General features: G+C 42.4%; 1 protein-coding gene across 1 annotated transcript in view; it reads right to left on the reverse strand.

Moving 5' to 3' along the window:
- Positions 1-4,299: 4,299 nt before the first annotated feature.
- The window catches only part of nit2 (nitrilase family, member 2), a gene marked incomplete at its 5' end in the record, with an annotated part of 80,456 nt that continues 68,026 nt past the window's right edge, over positions 4,300-16,729 (reverse strand). The window contains 2 exon segments of the mRNA XM_037698320.1: positions 4,300-4,870; positions 6,026-6,081. Coding sequence (XP_037554248.1) covers positions 4,770-4,870; positions 6,026-6,081 — 157 coding nt within the window.

Genomic DNA, 16,729 nt, shown 5'->3' on the forward strand with positions numbered 1-16,729 from the left:
AGAAACAGGCAAAGATCATGTGTTGAAAGTGGTGAAACAGATGGTGTTGACTGGCTGGCCTAAACATGTACATGATGAGTCGCTGAAGCCTTATTTTCAAAGATGGTTTGAGCTTACTGTTGAAGATGATTGTCTGCTGTGGGGGCTACGAGTAGTGGTTCCTAAAAAATTAAGGGATCAGCTGATCTCTGAACTGCATGAACACCACTGGGGAATAGTAAAGATGAAATCACTTGTCAGAAGTTTTTTTTGGTGGCCAGCAGATGAGTGCATTGAACAGGAAGTCAGTGAATGTACCATTTGTCAAAAGCAGCGTAGTATGCCTTGTACTACACCAGTACATAAATGGAAATGGGCTGCCAGTCCCTGTTGAGAAGATCCATCTGGATTTAGCAGAGGACCACAAACAGATGTTTCTGGTAGTGATGGATACCTATGCTCGATGGCCAGAGGTGATTCCTATGCATACTACTACCTCAGCTAAATCCTCAGATAATGGGCCTCAGTTTGTTTCACAAGTGTGAGTCATTTCTAAAGAAAAATGGAGTGCAGCACATTAAATCACCTGCTTACCATTCTGCCAGCAATAGATTAGCAGAACGATTAGTCCAAAATCTTAAGAAGTCGCTAGCAAAGAATCGAGCCATGGGGGGCATGACACTTGATCACTGTGTGTCAAATTTCCTTTTAGGGTACCGAAACACGCCTCATACAATGATGGGGAAAACTGCTGAGTTGTTTCTAAAAAGACAAGTTCGAACAAGACTGTCATTGATCAGACCTCAGTTCTCTCAGAGAATGCAAAACAAAACAGAACCAACTTTTCTACGTGTTACAGTTTTTACAGTAGGTCAACCTGTATTGGTAAAAAAATTACAGGGGAGAAGTGATTGAATGGAGTTGTACAAGAAATTCTGGGCCCTGTAACTTACAATGTTGAAGTGAATGCGAAGTGTGTAAAAAAAAACGTGAACCAGATGTTGGGAGTACATGGAAATCCAGCTCATTTGACTAAAATAGACTTGTGTTGGAACCTTTTGGGATTGTGATGATCTTGATAAAACCAAAGATGTAGATCAACAGATGGAAGAAAACACTGTTGGGAAACAACCAATAGAGTTGCCGTCATCTACAGTCGAAGGGAACACTCGCCCAGTGAGGAACCAGCGGCCTCCTGATAGACTGAACTTAAAATTGCATATAGATGTTAAAAATTTTTTTTCCTTGATTTCTGTTGATAAAAAAAAAACATAACTAAAATGTTTAAGCGATGGAGAAGTATTGATTTTGCAGGGGAGGAGCTGTGTTGTTCCAGACACAGAAATTTATGAACATGTAGTTTAAAGAGTTTTGAAACTATGTTATGATTTGTTCTCCTGTGTGGTGATTATTTGTATCTAAGTTGAAGATGAAGAATAAGAAATATACACAAGGGGGTGCTCTTGCTCTGTACAAGAGATGGGGACCGGATCTGTGGGGTGTTCTGAAGAGGAAGTCCAATGAGGAAATAATAAAGTTGCCATGTGGTACTTCCAGTTATCTGCTTGAATATTCTTTTATTTTACCAAGTATGTCATACACAACACCCGCTCACCCTTATAAACAATGAACATATAAAATATGAAAAAGTCAACATCAAAAACAAACAAAACTCAAACTGAACTAACTTCCAAGGCAGGGGTCTCAGAAATGGACACTGCTTCGCCTCCAAAGGCAGCCTCATTAGTTAATGAAGTGGGCCCTTAATGGCTAAGGACTCACCGTAGAAAGTACTCATCAGAAACCTTATTTATTTACATATTGTGCACCATAAACCAAATGCAAGTCTTAATTAGTAGTATCAGAGTGGGTAAACCTCATTTTCCTGAGCGTGTAGATGATGTCTTCTTGAAGGCTCCGAGTTTTTCTCTGTAACCGGCTGCTGGGTCTCATCTCTCTTTCGCCGCACCGCTCTTCTCCCCACCATGCTCCAGGTCAGCTGCTTCAGTTGTTCCAGGGCTGTTTCTGGTGATTTAACGACCTTCACAGTTTAGGCTCTTCTGGACATGTCTTCAGTGGCTTCCATTACTGTGTTGTAGATCTTCATTTCATCTTCATACTTCACCCTCAACCGAGATAGACAAGAGGGTCTGAAAAGGGATCTGCAGCTCTTTCAGAATCTTGTGCACATCTGCATATTCTTTTCTTTTTTTACGATCAGAAGGGGGTAGTCTAGTCATGATATAAATTCACTTGTTTGCTGTTCCAGGTAAATCCTCTTTTCTGCCATGACTTGTGGAGCAGGGGTTCTTTTGTTTTAAGACTGAGGAACTTCACAATAATAGATCACGGTGGAGTGTCGCTTGGTGGTTTCGGGCTTAGAGAGCGATGTGTCCATTCAATATGTAAATCGAGCTCATCTTGGGACAGCTCCAAGCCGTCACTGAGCAACTTCTCAACAAAATCACTCACTGTTGGAGTCTCATTCTGCTGTTTCGGTTATGCCATAGATGCGTATATTCTCTCTTCTTGTATGGCTCTCTAGGTCCATTAATTTATCCTCCAACTGTATCTGTAGCTTTGTTATTTCAGTCATGGCGTCAATTCTCTCCTCCGCTTTCTCAATCTGCCCCTCAGCTTCATCCAGTCTGGCACTCACCTTTAGGATTTCTTTCTTAATTTCCCCTAATTGCACCTTATTTTCCTGGCAAAAGCCTCTTATTTCTTGTAGAAATGTGTCCAATTCAACATATTTCTACAGTAGGTTGCTTAACTCAAGTCACAAAGGGCAACAATAGTTCTTCACGGTGCAGATTCGTACTGAATGGTGATTAGCATTAGCCAAAATGATAGAGGTATTTTCCCAACTTTAAACTTCGCCTTTTTCTTTTGCCTCTTCGAAGCATCGGTTTTGGTGTATTTCACTCACCCCCTTCCTTTTTCACGTCTACAGATAAGTTTGCGTCGTGTTAATGGGGTTAGGTTATCTATTTCTTAGGTTTCCTCAGGAGCTCGTTCATAGCGCAGCCAACATGATGACGTTCAAACCGCAAGTTCCAGCAAAAACAAGTTCATTCAAATGTAATTTGTTAGGAAATCCGGTTGACAACAACATCAAGTTCACCAGAGAGGATGCAAACAACAACAAGCCGCCTTTTTTGGACTGTTTGGTTCACATGGAATGAGAGGACAACCTCAACATTGAAGTCTACAGGAAACCAACCCACACAGACCAGTATCTTCTGTTTGACTCTCACCATCCACTGGAACACAAACTCTTCGATTTCGATAAGCAAGTTTCAAAGATAAAAATTACATCAGCCCCAGTTGAACAGACCCAAAAAAAAAAATCACATTTCTCCAGTTTTAGTTTCTCTCCATTGGCTCCGACAAATCCAGAATAGAATTCAAAATCTTACTTCTAACCTACAAAGCTCTCAACAACCTAGCTCCATCTTATATATCAGATCTTATTGTTCCACATTTTCTTAACAGAGCACTTCACTCTCAGACTGCAGGTTTACTTGTGGTTCCTAGAGTTTACAAAAACAGAATGGGAGGAAGATCTTCCAGTTCTCAGGCTCCTCTCTTGTGGAACCAACTTCCAGTTTCTGTCCATGAGACTGACCCATTGTCCAGTTTAAAACTTTCCTTTTTGATAAATCCTATAGTTAGGGTCGGCTTGTTATGCTGCTATAGACTTAGACTACTAGAGGACAAACTGACCTCATTTCCTTAAATGAATTGTTAAAATTGAATAGTTTTCATTTGATACTATTTCTATCTTAACATGTTGATCTTGGCCTGCCATTGTGTATCTATTCCTACCAAACCCAGCCGGTCGAAGCAGATGGTCCTCTTGTCCTGGTCCTGGTTCTGCTAAAGGTTTCTTCCTCATGAGGGAGTTTTTCTTTCCACTGTCGCCTTCATGCTTGTTCAAGATGAGAGTTCAGTGATGGAGTTAAACTCAAAGCTGCTCCTCAGATAAATAATGTTCCATTATTATTTTATAGATTAATGTTTCTGTTCAGTCCCTGAGACGACTTCTGTTGAGACTTGGAGCTTTAGAAATAAAGTGAATTGAAATGAATGCTTTTGAAATCATTTGGTGTGCTGTGTGGGAATTCATACACAAAATGAATGAGTCCACTGATAATTTTGTGACAGTGGCTGAAATTGTCAGTTTTTCTTTTAGAGTCAAATAAAATTTCACAACAAGAAATGTTTCAAATATGTTTTTTAATTCAAAGCTGTTAACAGATATAATAAATTTGACAATCCATTTTTTAAATTCAAAAACAGTCATTTTACTTCATCAGCTGATCAGTGACTTTTCAGAGTACATTTCCTGACTTGTTTGTAAAAAGTCTGCTGCTGTGGTTCATCTGGTCTCTGCAGGACTTTGGGCTCAGTTTGTGGACAACTTGGTTAATAAATGTAGATTTTTAGAAAGCACAAGAGTGTTGAAGCCCCAAACCTACTGAACTGCAGCTGGACAGTCTGGCAGACACTTCTTCATCTTGAACTGTGAAGCCTTAAAGATTCTTCAAAATTATTTAGCACCTGAACATTTATTTAAATGTATATATTCAAATCATAAACTGCAGAAAAACCTTTGAAGCAGAAATTACAGAGCGGTGAGACACATTCAACCACTGTGTCTTCTTCATCCTAAAACTCCACTGCTTTAACATTTCTGCTTTAATCCAGTCTCCTGGATGAAAATTAACAGGAAGATTCCATCCAGATTTAGCTGAGCCAGTGGAGAGAGAGGAGCAGAGTTGAAGCGTTCAGCCCGATCTGTCCTGCAGGGACGTCACCGCGTACAGGTCGTCCCGACGCTGACACGTGATCGGGATCTGCTGCCGGATGTCAGCCAAATACTGTAAGTCTGGAGTGAGGCGACACACCAACAGAGGGTTTGTGTCAAAATAAAGGGAACATAAAAACAGCTAAATGTCAGCGCTCCTGTCCTGCATCAGCTACAGACTATTCAGTCAGCCGTTTCATTTGCTTTGTTGAAGTCTGGCATGAATCTTTCTGCAGAGCTAATTTAATTAAATTTTGTTCTGCATTACTGTTTGTTTTTTTTTTCAATTATGTTTTAGAATCTCTTAAAAACAATTTACAGGTTTTATTGTTGCTTTGTAGTTTTGAGACAAAGTAAATGCTGAGATTAAAGTCAAAATATTCAGAATAAAGTCTAGCTCAAGGGGGCAAACCTTATTGTGTTCTTCCAAAATATTTTTTGTTCTGATATTTTAAAATTATTATTATTTCTGCAACTGAGGATTAGGATTATGGGAATACTTTTACCAAGTATAAAATAACGCAAAACTTGTTGTTAAACCAGTCTGAGGCTCCGTCTTCTTGACTATAGCTGCAGCAAGAACTGCAGCAGTGGAACTCACAACTTCCTCCAATCCTTCACACCAAGTGTGAACCATGTACACTGAAGCTCAGCCTCACTAACAACCTGCACATCACCCGTCTAATCCACCATAGAGAGCTCTGCTCCTCCATTGTGGTATATGCTCTCTCCATACTGGTGCAATTTGTCAACATTTATATACATTGTATTTAGAGGATAACCCTCTTATTTTTATTTAAATACCTGCCAGGGCATAAAGTGTCTGTTTCTCAAAGCTCAGCTCTGTTGGCAACACGCGTCAACAAATGGCAATAACTTTAGAGCTTGTACAGTCTTATTTGTGTCTTAGATGAAAAAAAAAAGAGGAATTTGCTGCCCCTTCTGCCTTCATATAAAGAGGGTAGGGGTGCAAGGGACATTTTAACCAGTAATTTCAGAAATAGAAATTGTAAAAAAAAAAAAAAAAGTGAGCAAAATCTTGTTTTATATTCAGAAATTTAAAAGTTCTGAACTTGTGACTCGCATGAGGAAATTTAAAATTTCTAACGTTTTTAAAACATTTGGAAAACTCATTCACAATTTGTTGCCCACAGTCAGACATTAATGAGAAACAGTCTTCTTTCTCACAGTCTGCACCAAATCGACACAAAAAATAAACAAGTGTTATTCACTCACCGATGTCAGCATAGATGATGGTTTCCTCTGTTCCGGCCTTGGAGATGACCTCCCCCCTGTAAAATACAGACCATGTCTGCACAATCCAACATCTGAAACATTCACCGTTTCAAACTGGTGGGTCCATTCCATCATTACTATGATAGGAACCTGATTCCACCAAAGCCTTCTACAGTCCTTCTTAACTTTATTACTAAAGTATGTTATCTTATTCTTTTTAATCAAGTTTTAATGCATTTTTATTTTCTTTATCATGGTACACACCAAGTTCTGGGTAACAGTTTTTCCTTCTGACCATGTTCAGTGGTTTGAATAACAATTAGCTGAGTGTGAGTGATACTGTAACTGAGCTGCAGCTTTTACTTTCATCATTGCTAAGTGTTTTTTTGACTGCTAAGTTCATGGCACAAACCAACGCAGACACGTTCCTGTTTTTAGTATTTTATATCGCTTTATAATGTAGCTTCTAAAAAAAAAACTATTTCTTCCATTTACTTTTCATTTTATATGACTGTCTATTGTTGTCTGTACCTCATCTGTTCTTTGTTAAATCAGGTCTCTCTTGTAAATGAGTCCTTGAGTGTCAGTGAGACCTGAACAAATAAAGGTTGAACTGAATGAGAGACATTTACTTTGTAGAAAAACTTTAAATAATGAAAGAGGCATTTTAAAGCATTTTAAAATGTTGCTAGCAGAAGTAGGAACAATATATTTTTTTAAATATTGATTTTTGGACTGAAAGTATGCTGTGTTACAGTTCATTTTATTGTCTTGATTTTTTTTAACAGTGTTAAAAGCAATAATAAAAACAATTAAAAAATGTTAAAATTTTAAGGGAAAAATCTGTTGTATCCAAATTTCATGGCGTCAACAAATCCCAAAAAAGTTGGGACAAGTCCATTTTTCCCACTGTGTGGCATCCCCCCTTCTTCTTACAACACTCAACAGACGTCTGGGGACAGAGGAGACCAGTTTCTCCAGTTTAGAAATAGGAATGCTCTCCCATTCATGTCTAATACAGGCCTCTAACTGTTCAATCGTCTTGGGCCTTCTTTGTGGCACCTTCCTCTTTATGATGCGCCAAATATTCTCTATAGGTGAAAGATCTGGACTGCAGGCTGGCCATTTCAGTACCCGGATCCTTCTCCTACGTAGCCATGATGTTGTGATTGCTGCAGAATGTGGTCTGGCATTATTGTGTTGAAAAATGCAGGGTCTTCCCTGAAAGAGATGACGTCTAGATGGGAGCATATGTTGTTCTAGAACCTGAACATAGTTCTCTGCATTAATGGTGCCTTTCCAGCAGTGGTGGGATGTAACTACGTACAAATACTTTGTTACTGTAATTGAGTACATTTTTCATGTATCTGTACTTTACTTAAGTAGAGTTAAATGTGGGTACTTTATACCTTTACTCCACTACATTTTACATCAAGTATCTGTACTTTCTACTACACTACATTTCTATAACGCGTTGCATTACAAGTTACATTCATGTTGAGGCTTTTTGATTTGTTTGTTACTTTGAAAGTAACCAATGGTGAGAGGGAGCTGGTCCACTGAATCACTGCAAAGTGGGCAGGTAACGTTAGGTCCGCCTTCAAGAAGAGCTGGACCAGTGACATATATTCTAGTATATACTGTATGTCACTGAGCTGGGTGCACCCGCAGCACCACTAACACACCCAGAATGTATTCCACCGCAAGAGAGTCAGCCAGAAGATACGCTCCACCCATGGCCTTATTGAACGACTGCTCAGTACAACAGGACAGCTTCTCTCTCCCAGAAGAGCCAGATTGGACTAAAAAATATTTGAAAACAACTTCTTCTGAACTTGAACAAGAAATTCTTGCTGCAATATTAAAATGTGTCAGTTCATGATGTTAGGAGACAGGATATTTCTCCAAATGTCTCGACACTCAGGTCCAAGTTTTAAAAATGGTGTCAGGAAGTTAAAATATCGTTCAATATTGACCCATTACAAGGTTGAATACACAGTATTTAAACTAGAGTTGATGACAAACTGGAGTTGAAATATCAGTTGAAATGATCAGAGCCTATTCCTTTGTTAGTTGTGTCTGATGCTCCTTTTGTTCAGGCAGACAACTTTTACTTAAATGTGTTTACTGCAGTTAAAATGACACATTGGTTTTTCTTTGTGTTGAATAAAAAGTTTCAAAGGTAAAAGCATTCCTCTTTCTTATTTTGATTAATTACATTTAACTCTGCAGGTCATCCCTGAAATTCTGATGCACAGAATCACAAGTCCAAGTGTGAAATGTGTCACAGAGTAAACACAATAAAAACATGTATTATCTGCAGCATTGTTCATTAAAACAACACTATTAATGTATTACAGAAAATATACATATGGTAGGCAGACTTAAAGATATGTAGACCATTGCATTAGGTAATACATTCAACAAGTACTTTTACTTTTAATACTTAAGTATTTTAAAAGCAAGTACTTATTTACTTTTACTTAAGTAAAAATGTTAATGTGGTACTTCTACTTTTACTAGAGTAATTTTTTGTCTGTTTATTTGTACTTTTACTTAAGTACAGTGTTTGAATACTTTCTCCACCACTGCTTTCCAGACGTGCAAGCTGCCCATGCCACAAGCACTCATGCAACCCCATACCATCAGTGAGGCAGGCTTCTGAACGGAGCGTTGATAACAACTTGGGCTATCCTTGTCCTCTCTGGTCCGGATGACATGGCGTCCCAGTGTTCCATAAAGCACATCAAATCGTGACTCATCTGACCACAGAACAGTCTTCCATTTTCCACACTCCATTTTAAATGACCCCTGTCCCAGTGCAAACGTCTGAGCTTGTGGAGCTTGCTTAGAAATGGCTTCCTCTTTGCACTGTAGAGTTTCAGCTGGCAACAGCGGATGGCACGGTGGATTGTGTTCACTGACAATGCTTTCTGGAAGTATTCCTGAGCCCATTCTGTGATTTCCTTGACAGTGGCATTCCTGTTTGAGGTGCAGTGACGTTTAAGGGCCCGGAGATCACGAGCATCCAGTAGAGTTTTACAGCCTTGACCCTTACGCACAGCGATTGTTCCAGATTCTCTGAAACTTTTGATGTTATGCACGGTTGATGATGATAACTTAAAAGTCTTTGCTATTTTATGCTGGGTAACTGCTATCTTTCTGTGCAACAATGCTGGAATTAGTGATCCTCTTACCATCTTGGCTTCTGAGAGACACTGACACTCTGAGAAGCTATCCTGATGCATGCTCAATAATCCAGGTAGAAAAATCCAAAAAAGTTCAATCTGGTCCTCTGGACATTCAAAAAACAAGAAAACAAAAAAACAAAAAACAAAACAAAGCAAAAAAAATGTAGAAACGTTTCGTCTCTCATCCAAGAGACTTCCTCAGTCTGAGGTGCTGTATTCAGCTCAGTCTCTTAAATAGCACCTTCTCAGAGTGGATCAACCAGTTTGCTGCTGACAACCAAAACCAGCTGCTCACATGGTCAAGAAGGACCATAAACCTAACAATGGATCATTAGCACACTGATGGCTGTTTACTATTCACAGGGGGTTGAGTGATACTAGTAATCACAGCATTGTAAGAGGGGGACAGTTGAACCCGGAGGCCTCCGCCCCTGTTTAATGATGGACGATTTCTTTTCACAAAGATGGCCTCCTTTACTCCTCTCTAAAACCATCGTTCCTCTCTGTCCAGGATGTGAACATCTTCATCCCTGAAAGAGTGACCTCTGACCTGGAGATGAGTGTAGACCGCAGAATCCTGGCCTGATGATGTTCATCTTCAGTGCTGGGCCATAGCTTTCAACACCAGATGATCTGTGTTTGATCCTGTATGCTCCACACTGGTTTGTCATTATCTGCATCGTTTTTTGTCTATATTCTGATTTACCTCATTTTGTATTTTGCTTTGCGTGTTACCTGTTGTTTTGTCTGTACAGCACTTTGGTTGGCCTTGTTGCTGTTTTAAGTGCTTTATAAATAAAGTGGTATGGGCCATCCTTTTGGCCAGTGGCTGTTTAGTTTCCCCGATGTAAGACTGATCACCCTCCTGACACTGAACAACATACACAATATTACTCTGTTTGTGCCGGGGGACTGGATCTTTGGGATGAACCAGTCTTTAATGTATTTTGGGGTTTAAAAGCCACTGGGACGTTGTGTTTAGAAAATAAACGTCTCAGTTTCTCTGATACTCCCTCTGTGTAGGGCAGCAGAGAGTGTGAAAACACAAGCAAAAGAACTGTTCAGGTCCTACAAAGATTGCTCTGCTGAATGTGAGGTCGCTGGCAAATAAAACCTTCATCTTAAACAACTTTTTCTGCTCCAATGGACTGGACTTCATGTTTGTTACAGAGACCTGGCTCGTCCCTGGTGAGTTAAGTGTTTTTTCTGAACTTTTGCCAGTGGATTGTGCCTTTTTTAATGCTCCAAGGACTTCTGGTAGGGGTGGTGGATTATTAACAGTTTTTAAAAATCTCTGGAACTGCAGACAGCTACAGGCTGTAGCTTTTCAGAATTTTGAACTTCTGTATTTTGAGCTGGGCCGCTCCAACCCAACACTGTGCAGCCTGATCTACAGACCACCCTCGTACAACAAAAACTTCATAAGCAAATTTTCTGACTTTCTGACTGGAATACTGCTCAACTACGACAGGGTCTTGATTCTGGGAGACTTTAATGTGCACGTTTGCTGTCCTGACAAGCCTTTGGTGCAGGAGTTTCTAAATCTGATACAATCTTTCAACCTTGTGCAAAATGTTGTTGGTCCAACTCATCAACAGGGCCATACACTTGATTTAGTTCTGTCTCACGGTTTATCTGTGGTTAATCTGGAAATTGGGGATGCTATTGTTTCAGATCACAAACCCATTTCATTCGAAAACTCTGTTATTCATGAGTCTAAATCCCCCGCTCCAGCCAAGAGTTGTCGGATATTTAACTCTTCAACCGCTGCTCTTTTTTCCTCTGCATTCATTACTGATGCTGCTTCAGTCCCTGAAACCTCTGCCTGTATTAGTACGCAGGAGCTGCTCAGTAGGGATGATGCGACCTGCTCTAAGATCTTAGACCTCATGGCCCTGCTAAAAATCAGGCGACCAAAGCAGGAACCACACCCCTGGCTGAACGCGACCACTCGAGCAGCCAAACGTCTATGCAGGAGAGCTGAACGCAAGTGGAAAAAGGACAAATTACAGGTTTCTTTTATTATGTTAAAAACGTGTCTGAAAGACTATCAGAGCATCGTTAACTCTGAAAAGAACAAATACTTCTCCCAAATCATTGCTTCAAACAGTTATAATTCCCGTGTTCTTTTTAATACTGTACATTCCATTTTAAACGTGCCTCGGTCTGCTAGCATGGAGGCCTCTGTTGACATCTGCTACAACTTTACCAGATACTTTGCTGATAAGGTAAAGATGATTAGGTCATCCATCCCCCAGTCCACAACTGACCCCTCTGTCTTTGTCCCTTGCTCAGCTGTCTTCAATCAGTTTGAACCCATTTCTAAACAAAGTCGTTGGTCAGATGAAACCCTCCGGTTCCCCCGCTGACCCCATTAATGCGTCGTTTTTCAAACAAGTTCTACCCACGATTGGACCCTCTGTTCTTACTATTATAAATAGTATTGTGACAAGTGTGGTTCCCGATGTTTTCAAACATGCAGTAGTTCATCCGTTAATTAAGAAACCTGGACTTGACCCTTCGACTTGCTCAAATTTCAGACCAATCTCAAAACTTCCCTTCCTGTCCAAAATCCTGGAGAAAATAGTTTTCATTCAATTAAACAAGTTTTTGAATGAGAACAGAATCTTCGATATTTTTCAATCTGGATTTAAACAACTCCACAGCACTGAAACAGCATTAGTGAGGGTTTGTAACAACATTATGTTATCAAACGACTCTGGTCAATTTGTGGTACTTGTGCTCCTGGACCTTACTGCTGCTTTTGATACTGTTGACCACAGTACCCTTATATCACGGCTGGAACAGTGGGTTGGGATCACAGGTGCTGCATTAGAATGGTTCCGCTCATACCTGAGTGGCAGGAGTTTTTGTGTCAAGGTTGATAATAATGTATCCGTCTCATTACCTCTTTCTTGCGGGGTCCCACAGGGTTCGATTCTTGGACACCTTCTGTTCTCACTTTATTTGCTCCCATTGGGGTTCATCCTAAGGAAACATGGTCTTTCATTCCATTGCTATGCTGATGACTGCCAGATCTACCTGCCTGTGAAACCAGCAAGTGTTTGATCCATTCACCCGCTGTTAAAATGTCTGGACGACATTAAGGCCTGGATGGCTTCAAATTTCTTAAGTTTTAACAATGAAAAGACTGAAGTCATTGTCTTTAGCCCTAGCTCAACTGCCGCCACTGATCCTGTCAACCTGGACTCTCTTCAGCCATATCTTAAGCAGTCTGGTAAAAACTTCGGGATGGTTTTAGACTCTGACTTCAAGTTTGACAAACAAATTAACTCTGTTCTGCAGAAAAGCTTCTTCCAACTAAAACAGGTAGCTAAGCTCAAGCCAGTGTTGTCCAGACCCGACCTTGAGAAACTAGTCCATGCCTTTGTCACGACCCGATTGGACTATTGCAATGCACTCTATGCTGGGGTCAGCCAGGCCTCTATTTATCGTCTTCAGCTCGTCCAGAATGATGCTGCTCGGCTTTTAACCGGAACTCATAGGTCTGAACATATTACACCAATTCTGTCCTCCCTTCACTGGCTTCCTGTTCGTACTAGGATAGTCTTTAAAATCCTTCTGTTGACCTTCAAATGCTTAAATGGCCACACACCCCTTTACCTCTCTGAGCTTCTGGAACCTTACGTTCCCTCTCGGGCCCTGAGATCATCCGATCAGCTGCTTTTGGCTATTCCAAAAACAAGAATGAAGCTCAGAGGAGATGGGGCTTTTTCAGTCATGGGCCCCAAACTCTGGAACAACCTGCTCCCCCAACATCAGGCAGGCCACCTCCCTTCCTCAGTTCAAATCCCTGCTAAAAACTCATCTGTTCTTGCAGGCATTTCACACACTGTAAATTGATTGTGTTTTTTTTTAATCTGCGACTTTATGTTTTAAATGCTTTTTATTAATTCTTCAGTTATTATTATTAGTGTATTGTATTTTTTTCTCTTTTACTCTCATTCATTGTTGTTGTCGTCATTGTTGTTGTTGTTTTTGTTAAGCACTTTGATAACAGGTTCTGTTTCAAATGTGCTCTATAAATAAAGTTGACTTGACTTTACTCTGTCGGGCCGTCCATGCACGTGACCCGACAGCGACCGCAAGCCAACCCCAGGCCGGGGGCCAGAGCAGCAGGGAACAGCAGCTGAGGAAGGCCGGCCCAACGCACCAATGATCAGGCACCCCAACAGCCCCACACCACAGGCCCGGAGAGGCCCCGGCATGCCACCCATGCACCCCCCCACACATACAGCACCCCCCACTGCAAATGTCACATCAAGCCGACCAGCCAGCACCCTGTCAAAATGAAGCCACGCCCCCGACTGCCGCCATACACCACCAACGACCACACACACAACCACAGCCGACCACCCGCCGGAACCCAGCAGCCACCCCAGCCAAAGGGCCGGCCATTGCAACCAGGAACCCTGATCAAAAGATCCAAACGACCCAGGAAGAACTAGAGCACCGGTCCCACCCCCAATCGCCCCCCAAGGCCCAACACCCACCCACAACCCAGACCCCAACCAGGCAGCCTACCCACCCCCCTGCTCCCAACCCCAAATGTCAAATGGAGAACGAGGGTTTAAGGAAATTTATTGTGTATATATATATATATATAAAACAGGAAGACCCAACTCCTCCCTCCTCCCACTCAAATAAGGTGTTGATGCATGTTGTTATATAGTGTGTTTAAAATGGGGGGGATGAGGTGGCGACCGGCACAGACCCACCCCCTCCCCAGACAGCAGGCAGTGTCCATTCTCCTCCCCAACCCTTGCCCACAACCCTAAATGTCTAAATGTTACATATGAGAGTGGGCACAGGTCCCGGAGGTGAGAATGATTACACATCCCACCCCCTATATGCCACCGTGTGCCCACTCCAGACCCTATATATGCATGTTTCGTGAGAATGTTATATGCGAGTGTGTAGGTTTTTTAATAAAATTGGGGCCCAATTCTCCACGAACCATGGAGATGGAGGATCCTCCCCGCAGCTCAGTAGTGCACCTGAACCCAAAGGCCCTGCTTGAGTGGTGGTGTGATGGAGTTGGCGGAGGAAGATGTCGGGATGGGAAGGTGGCAATGCCCTCCCAGGGGGTCAGCTCTCCCACTGACCCCAATAGGCACCCCCATTCTCCGAGATCTAACAGGGGAGGGAAGCTCCAGTACATCCATTCAGGAGCAGGAGGAAGCCGCTAGAGCTTTAACAGACTACTCGAGTAATCGACAGGTCGATTCCTAGGACATCTATCAAGTGTTAAAATTTCACGTCGAGTATTCGCAGTGACGTCACGATGTCACGTGATCCACACCGGGCTACTAGTAGAAGCGATTAAATGGATTCCTCCCAGCAGATTGATTGAGCGGAGCAGGCCCAGTCTTGGCAAACGGGTAGAAATGCATCAATATGGAAATATTTCACTAAAGATGAATCTTCCGGTTCAACTACCATAAGGAAACAGAAAATGAATCAACTTCCTGACTGTTTGGAGCTTGTTGCGAACCGGTGTTATACCATATTCTGTGACCACCGTATATTGTGACCGTAGGGGGCGGTGTTGCATGCACTGTTGCAGGTCACAGAATATGGTGTAACACCGGGTCCAATGACCGAACCAGAACCAGCTTCCTCCGATCTCGTTTTACAAACTAAAAGCAAAAAATATTAATCTCTAAACCTATTAAAAAAACCTATAAACATATTAATGTCTAAAACTAAACCTAATGCGCACCACAGCTGGCGGTGGTGTGGGGTGGTCGTCTGCCCCACTGTTTTTAAGTTTAGTTTTTGACGTGCTGCACGTTATTTATTTCTCTTTTGCAGCTTAATAATAATAACTAATACTTTTGGTTTTCCTGTGACTTATTTGCAGTATGATAAATGGTAGGAGCATAATATACTCTCCCACTGTTTTGTTGGTCTTTTTTTGTAAATAATAAATGACTGTTTTTTGTAGTTTTATTTATTTATTTATTCTTTTTATCTTGAGATCCTATGACATCATCAACTACTCGAGTTCTACTTGAGTTTTATTATGTTAATGTCGAGTTTAAAAATTATGTAGTCGTTCAACCACTAGCAGCCGCACCACCAGGGGCCCAGGCCATGGACTGGCACATAGCCCCGAGGACCAACCAGAACCAGGGCCAGCCAGCGACCCCCCCACCCCCCCCCACCCCAGAGACCGTCCAGACCCCCCAACCCAATCCCCAGCTCAACACCCAGCCCCCCCGACCAAAGAAGCCACCAAATTCCAACAGCGTCAGCCAGGAGTGCCTGAACAGCCGCAGATAGTGCACCATGACGACGGAGAGCGCATCCCCACAAAAGAACCGACCAGTCCACCACAGCAACACCCACAATGAGACTACCCCACACAAGGGAGGGCACACGCTTAACATGCCAAGACACACCCGGGCCAACAGTGCAGAGCCACCTGAGCGAGAGCCCCCAATACACCTCCCACCCACAGCCCACCACAGCCCAGACCCCCAGCCAAGCACCAGATCGCGGCCACAGCCAGGCAAGAAGACACCCAGGCGAATCCACCCGTCCCCTCCCATGGTCCATCCTCCCCCCACCAACAGTATCACCCCCCCCCACACACACACACACACACACACACGGCAGAGGCCCCAAAGCCCACCAGCGCACCAAGGGCCCCCAGGCCAGGTCAAGCCGGGACCCCAGCTCGGGAGCAGCACTCCCCCAGAACCCCGAACACACGCCCACCCCAAACCCACCCAGGAGCAGCCAGGCCACTAGGCCAGTAACCTGCGCCCGCCGGTACAGACCGCCCAGAAGCCTGCATGCAGCCAGCAGAGGTCAATGCCCAGAACCACCAAAGGCACCTCCCCAGTTGAGCGCCATTGCCCCGGGCCCACGACCCCCCCATGCCCTCAGCCCCGATACCCCCCACATCAACAACGATGCCCCACAGGCTGAAATCAAAGGGGTTTACCCACCTCCACTATATGTTGGAGCTGATCAAAGAAGCCCAGAAAGATTGGTGTGATGCGGAGGTACAGGCTGTCTCAAGACTGATGTAATCCAACAAAAGGTCTTTATACTGTTTAATACTAAGAGTATTTTTATTTTTCCATTTCATGAGTATAGTTTTTTTGCTATACATAAAGCAGTAAAAATCATGTGAATTGACTTTGTGTCCAAGGTGACATCATCTAAGTGGCGCAATAAGCAAACTGACAGAGTGGAATATTACATCTCAGACACTGATAAGTCTTCACATATCCGGCACCAAAACCTCTGAACAGGTGGACAGAACCAAAATGCGTAGATGTAATTGTCAGGAATATTGTCTGTACACTGTGAGCAAATATTAGATGATGCGAAACCCATCCTGAACATCCGATGACCTGTGTAGTGTACTCTATGAAGGATTTTGTATTGTATTAATTGTAAATTGGGGTTTTTAATCATCTTAAAAGTTCTTTGACATGTCTGAGACCAGAAGTTTTGGTCAAAATTGACTGACAAGTCT

Source organism: Nematolebias whitei, chromosome 3 (genome assembly GCF_014905685.2).
Source record: "Nematolebias whitei isolate Nwh7 chromosome 3, NemWhi1, whole genome shotgun sequence".
NCBI lineage: Eukaryota > Metazoa > Chordata > Actinopteri > Cyprinodontiformes > Rivulidae > Nematolebias > Nematolebias whitei.